The sequence below is a fragment of the Hipposideros armiger genome, unplaced genomic scaffold, assembly GCF_001890085.2.
Source record: "Hipposideros armiger isolate ML-2016 unplaced genomic scaffold, ASM189008v1 scaffold_541, whole genome shotgun sequence".
NCBI lineage: Eukaryota > Metazoa > Chordata > Mammalia > Chiroptera > Hipposideridae > Hipposideros > Hipposideros armiger.
The window spans coordinates 1,112,353-1,119,591 of record NW_017731891.1 but is presented as its reverse complement, the minus strand read 5'-3'; the positions used below and the strand labels follow the sequence as shown (position 1 = coordinate 1,119,591).

At 37.5% G+C, this 7,239-nt stretch overlaps 1 protein-coding gene across 1 annotated transcript in view; it reads right to left on the bottom strand.

Annotated features, from left to right (window-relative positions):
• Positions 1-1,585: 1,585 nt before the first annotated feature.
• VPS36 (vacuolar protein sorting 36 homolog) overlaps positions 1,586-7,239 on the bottom strand; it is a 40,608-nt gene continuing 34,954 nt past the window's right edge. The window contains 4 exon segments of the mRNA XM_019668893.1: positions 1,586-4,628; positions 4,710-4,786; positions 5,866-5,950; positions 6,524-6,634. Of these exon segments, the coding sequence (XP_019524438.1) occupies positions 4,535-4,628; positions 4,710-4,786; positions 5,866-5,950; positions 6,524-6,634 (367 nt within the window). The 3' untranslated portion in view covers positions 1,586-4,534.

Below are 7,239 nucleotides of genomic sequence, written 5' to 3'. Positions count from 1 at the left end.
TAGAATTCTTGCCAAACTGTATTACTACTGTCTTTATTGGACAGTTAAAATAGTTGAAGCTTTTCTAAAAGAAGGCAACAGACGTGAAGAAAAAAAGCTTTCAAAACAATGGTATGGTCTTGTTGGTATTGAACTAAAACAAGCTGGCTGTTAAGATCTTCAGTTCTTTCTGGGTCAGCAGCTGCTCCAATAATCTTGTGCGAATGGTGTAAAATTTATTCGGTCTCAATAACATCCTTTATACAAATGGTGAGATCTTTTTATTTCCCTAGATAATACTGAGAGAAAAGCTTGAACTGACTCAAGGTTATCAAAATACAAGGGAGAACATGAATGACCCAATTTTCACACTGTAATAATAAGACCTTACATGTGTGTTAACCTGACTTTCCTTGTGTGCTTCCCACATCATGGATATGGCCTATGTCACGGAATTTGGATAACACAGAGTGTATCTCAGACAAGCTGAGCCCCGACCAGTCTGGCTGAGAAACCTCATGGGAAGAGGGTAAAGAACACTGATTTAGGTTTGCGAGTCAACTCATAATACACTGTAATCCAAAAAAATCACTCAATTCAGTTAATACTTTAACTAGGAATCTACCATGTGCAATCACTGACTAGGCCAGTGGGAATTCGAGTGTTATGTGACAGTCCTTGAACTTTAAAGAAACCTAACTTCTCCACTTTCTTATGGCATCAGGACACCAATTGGAGAACAATACAAAATACAGTCAAGTGTATTGGGCAGACAGTAACTCTTATGGAGTTTAGTAATAGTAGAGTTGTGTACTGAAAACAAATTTTTCTAGAGCAGGTGGGACGTGAGTGGGAAAACAAATTCTTCTGAACAGAGAAGGGAAACGCGTCCCAGGAAGAAGGAGCACACCTCGTGCAGTTTCCTCGATCCAATGCCTTCCACCATGTATTATGCCGATCTCGTGGTCCTTGTGAGCCTAGTTTACTAAGCTCTTCCGCTCCCACAGGCCTTCCTAGATTCCTCCATCAGAACGAAGGGCTCTTCCCTGTGACTTCCATAGCGTGGTACTTGTGCCCCTTCCATGGCAAACACTTCATTCCATCCCCAATTAAGGTTGCCCACATGTCCATTTCCCCAACTAGGCCACCTTCTTAAGGGCAAGGGCTGTATCTTACTCACTTTTGTATCCCCACCCACCAGTGGCCCACAGAGTTCCTCACACTAAGTTGGTGTGTATTCAAAAAAATGTTTTTTTTAACTGAAGTGAATGAGAGATAAAGTAGGATAAAGTTGAGCCAAATTATAAATAGGTATATACATCAGAGTTCATTCATTCAATAAATGTTTATTGAGTGCTTCCTGTGTGCCAGGCCCTTTTATAGGCTCTGAGGATATAGCCATGAACAAACCAGATAAAAAATCTCTGCCCTTGTAGAGCTTACACTCTAGATCTATCATAAGGGATGGGATTAGCAATACATTTACTTAAATTCAACCGTATCTGTTGGCAAAAAAAAAAAAAAAGACACATTTAAATAGTTTAATTATTGGTGCAATAAAAGTCTACTATTGGTATGTAGTTTTTATTATATATTGTGCTTACTATATTCATAAAATATTCATACCCATGTATCACTCTACAGGGGTTCTAATTGTAAGACTATACGTAGAACTTTATTGGCAATTGAAGAGATTTTCAAGCATCATTTTGAGCAGTCTCGATTTCTTCCTTAGGCACAGTCTTTAAAACCTAACCACCTTGTAAGCTGTGACTCTACTGTACCAAAATGAAGACTTTGAGATTATTAGGCAAAGGAGAACCATTTTAAGAATTTGATATGAATCCACATCTAGTCACATTAGTCAGGTAATGGGGAACAAGAGATAGTACATTCACATGAATATACATGGTCAATCAACAATGGAATTCACATCAAAAATTAAAACAAACAAACAAAAACAGTTCATGAGCCATTTGCCATTCTTTTAAAACAACTAAAATAGTACAAGCTTGAGGTCATAAATATTTATAATCAAACCCTGATTATAAAATCTAAAAGAACAAATTGTAACATACTGGCTTATTCTGACTAAAGGTTTGTCATGTTCATATATTTTTCAGAATATTTAAAAAGACACCAAGTTAAGAAAACTCATTTTAAAATTTTCCAATAACTTTACTCTATATACATTAATACCAATCATTTAACCCTGAAAACAATCTTCACTTGTACAATGTAAAAAATTTTGACAGTATGTGACTAGAAATATTCCATCAATAAAACTACAGATTTATTCTCTTAAGAGCAAAGTTAGGAAAGCGAAAATAATAATTATACCAATGATAAGCACCAAGACAGAACTTCTTTGCACTACGGCCTGAATGGTTGTATTTAAACATAACCTCTACCTATAGAGGACCAAAACACCACCTTATTTGATGAAAAAAAAAAAATACATACAGAGGTCTGGAAACAATGAAGAATGCCCACTTTAAAAATAAAACAATAAAAGCAATCATATCTATTTTTAATTAATGTGACATTTGCAAAACATATTCATATGTCACTTTACTGCCTCTTTAGTTCGCATTATACAATTCAGATTGCTCCATTTTTGTTAATGTGTTGTCACATTAATGTAAATAAATATGATTTATGGGAATTTGCTGTAATGAATCCAAACATTAGAGCTAGATCTCAGTAGCTCAAACCATCTTAGCTGCAACTCATTCCAACCGGTGACATAAATTGTTTCTTTTTGTAATTTTTAAAGACCTGAGGCAGATGAGATATTGTGTAAGTACACGTGTGCGCACATGTACGTACAAGTTTGCCACAGCACTGTGAGAGAATGAGCACAGCCCAGAGAGAGGAGTGACATATAAGCAAGGTTACACAATGGCCCAAAAGACTTGGGCAGCCAGACACTCAGTTCCCCCCAAACCTGGGGCTGAGCAATGAGGGATTTAAGAAACCTGTCATCACAATGTGGAAACAGTGACAGGTTTGGAAAATGAAGACTAAGGCAGGATGCCACAGGCACAACATTCCCCAGACACTGGAGGATACAAAGCAGTGACAGCTGCTTTTCGGGCAGGGATCAGGGACTGACTCCGGCTGCACTTGGAGGGATTCCCTGGGTCTGCAGCTGAGGATCCCTGCACCTTTCCCAAAGGGCATCTGTAGCGGCCTCTGGCCCTCCACCTCACTCAGTGAGAATGTCTTAGGGACCCCAGAGTGCGAACCTGGGCATCGCCTCCTCCTGATCTCAACAGTCTCTCAATACAGATACTACCCCTTCCGGAGGCTTGGCCAAAACCCATCACTACCTTCCACTTCTAACCTGGTCTCAGAACAAGGGTTTCCTCTATGCCTGTGGGGTCCCTGAGTTTGAGGTAATGTCAATATACTGTATGCTGTACAGCAGGGACATATGAAATCAGAGTCCACTTTAACAATCAAGCAATCTAAATTCAGTATGAGCCAGTTTTTGTGACCTCAGTAATAATTTTTAGCAGGAAAGTTTCTCCACACGACTTACAATGTGTAGGGTAAGGACAAAAAAATATTGCTAAAATATGACAGAAAAGATTTTTAAAAGTTCAGTGTTCAAGCTCCTTGTGGGAAGAAAAAGGAGACATAATACTTTTCCACGTTTATGTTCCCATCCTTGGCTTTGAGGTCAAAAAGCACCAAGGTCCCTAAGCTAGCTAAAGGTTCTCCCAGCCCCTCCACCCACACACAATCCTAGGGAATTCCTGAGCCATCTACTTCCCAAATTAGTAATCGTATCTCTGGGCATGTCTATACAGCTCTTTAATTCAGTTTCAAAATCCACAGCAGTTTTAAAACAAAATGACATAGTTGCATTCTTTAAATGCCAGCCATGAAATCATCACTTAAAAAAAAAGAAACTACTCAGATAATATGTACGTGAGCAAATAAAATTCTGTCCTTCTGTAAGATGTTTTATTTGGTCTTTAAGACATGCTTATGACTGCTTCTAAAGAAAAGCCCTTAAGGGGAGCTGCCCATGTTTCCACAGTTTGATATTTGGTTCCAGTGTTGTCAGGTTCTTAAACTACACTGTATGATCGACTTGTTTCATGAAAATCCCCAAAATGGGCACATTAGAAACAGAAAAAAACTTCACTTATTTGTAATGCAGTGAATTTTAGTCACACCAAGATAATGACATAACCTGTCAAAGCATGCAACTTCTCTTTCTCTTCCCCCATGAACTAAATTTCTTTCTTTAAAAAATGGTTAGATTTAAGGTTCAAGTTAAAATCCACCACATTTCAAGTTAAACTCTGAGGGTTCTAGACAATTGTAGCAAGATTTCAAATTCACATTTGAATTCATTTTGTTCCTATCTATATCCTAAATTAAATTCCTGGACCATAATATTTAAGGAAAAATTTAAAGGGTTTTATACTGTGAAGTTCCAGTAAATTCTCAATTTATTCTCAGGGTTTACTCTTTGCTCAATGTGATACAACCTCCACATGACACAAGTATATGGATAAGAAGTATTTCAAACACAAAACCCTTAGCTCTGTGTCATAAATAAATTTGGGTAAAACCGTAAGCCTTCCACTGAGTCGTCTCGGCAAAGATGGCCCATCTTCTCTGCAAGAAGCAACCTAGGAATCAAGTGGAGAAAACCACAATCATCTGTCCATTCAGAATTACAAGCTGTAATGAAGAGCAAGGACCTTACGTACCTTTCTTTAGCCAGGAGGACAGACATTCCCACAAGCTTGGCAAACTCTTCTGATGTTAGGGATCCTCTTTCTGAAACCTAACAGAAACACATAGCAGAAAAAGATGTCACAATTTACACCACTTAGGTACCTAGAGGGAATGCCTACCAGTATACTCAGGAAATAATTTACTGAATTTTCTACTGAAACCCAAAAAATATTCATTATAGAACTAAGTCTTCTTCACTAACATTTAGTTCTATAAAAGCTTAAGGACCCAGACCAAATAAAGTAGAAGCTAAAATACTGTGAAATCTTCTGTAATGTAACAAAGGCACTGTACTAAATCCTAAAAAAAAAAACTTCGATATTCTGAAAAGGAACATATAACAAATTCTAACTGAGTGCACATTACATGCACCAATATATATATATATATATGGTATTTGAAATATCTATAGTCTTGGGTTTTTCATCTAGTTTACAATAAAAAGTATAAGTGTGAGTTATTCAAAATTATACAAGCTCATTGTAGCAGCTATAAAAGCAGTAATATTTCAAGTATCTTAATGAGTAATTGCAGTTTGGCCATAAAAATCCATCTAGAGGGCCAGCCGAGTGGCTCAGTTGGTTAAGAGCTCGCTCAAGAGTTTAAGCTCTGAGCAACAGCGGTTCGAATCCTAGCCCGAGCTGAGCAGCCGCTGAGCTGCCAACAGGTGGCAGGATGGCTCAACTTAAAAAAAATAAAAAATCCATCTAGACTACAGTTGCTTTTCATAATTTTTGAAGCAACAATTTCATAAAACAACTTGTGATGTTTGTAATGCTGCTTTATGTAGGTGTTACCGAAAGGAAAAGTTCAATCATCGGTAACATTCTGATTAATGAAGATAAAAACGTTCTCAAGACTGAGCTTCAGACAAAAAGAGACCACCTCACTAATTCTCATCCTTCTTTACTATAAGATGTGTTGAGTGTTAGCAAGTTTTGAAAAGCTTTCAAAGTATAATTTTGATTAATACTTATTCATTGTTAATGATAAGCCATTTTTAACTGGGTCTGCAAACGTTACTTTTTAGTAAAGTTAAATTCAAAAGGAAATCCTGTTTCTCAAGTTACTAGGCATTCAGGTCCTCGCAGCAAGCCCTAATAACTGGAGGAAACCGGGTTCACATACTGTTTCCAAGGCTGAGGCCACCATTTCCTCTTCCTTGTGGGACTGAAGCTCAATTACCATGACGCCACTGTCAAAAACTCGGAGCCTAAAAAACGAAGACGGGAGAACAAAGCCACTTAGTGGCTCTTCAGCCACTAAGAAGGCACAAATATTTTTCATTTTCTTTTATGATCAGGTATGAGGACAATATGAACACAAAACAACATTTAAAACCTAAAGACCACAAGCAACTATGGCATCACTAAAAAGCTCATGAGTAAACAGTTTAAAAAATTATGAACTATAATCCACATGCTGAATAAAATGTCTGGCTACATTTTTTAACCTAAGGATGAGGAAAATATAATTCACAGCTGAACATTTGTACTTCTAAGTTCCCAAACACAAAATGTCTCAGGGAAGAGGAGCTAGTTACCCTGACTTCATCAGAGAAGCCCATATTCTTATCTCATGGCCCCCAATCAACGAGACCAAATCACTCAGGCCACGCACAGCATGGAAACCGGATGACAGAGGTGCTTATGGTGCCATGTGAATTGTGTCCACATATAGTGACAAAATGCTGGCTTGCCACACAGGATGGCAAACCTGGCAGGGCTTTCCTGTCCACTCTGTGCAGTTGTTACAGTTGGCAAAATTCCTATGTAGCTTCTTTTACCTGAGAGGTAATTTCAGAGCTTCCAGCATCTTGCATGCGTTCACTAAATCTTCTGGTGAGAGCAACTAATGGGGAAAAAAATCCAGTTTACACTGCAAATTAATAGTGATGCTATATAATTATAATGATCACTAAAACAGAAGAGGAAATTTTAAAATTATCATTTATCAAGGATTTTAGGTGGCTTAATCATTACAAGGCAAAAAGATTAACAAAGAAGCAAAGACTTCTCTATTCATTAAAGCAGTGCTAGCCAATAGAAACAGAATGTAAGTCATATATGTAATTTAAAATTTTCTAGTGGCCATATTAAAAAAATTAGGTGAAATTAATTTTAATACATATATACCCAATCAAAAATTCAACACATAATTGATATAAAAAACTATTAATGAGATATTTAACATTTCTTTATTCCGTACTAAGTTTTCTAAATCTGGTGTGTAATTTACACTTACAATACATATCAATTTGGATTAACTACATTTCAAGTTCACAATCGTCACATGTAGCTAGCTATTGCCTACCCTTCTGGACCATGCAGCCTTAAAGGATAAGCTCAGTGCGGTGGACGACAAGCACAGCTTCGAGTCACACAGGATGGCTCTGCAGCCAGCCCAGCCTGGGTCCAAACCCCTGTCAAGCCACTGTCTCCAGGTACACCCTAGGTCAAATTATTTTATCTTTCTACTCAATTTCCTCATATCAATTACCCC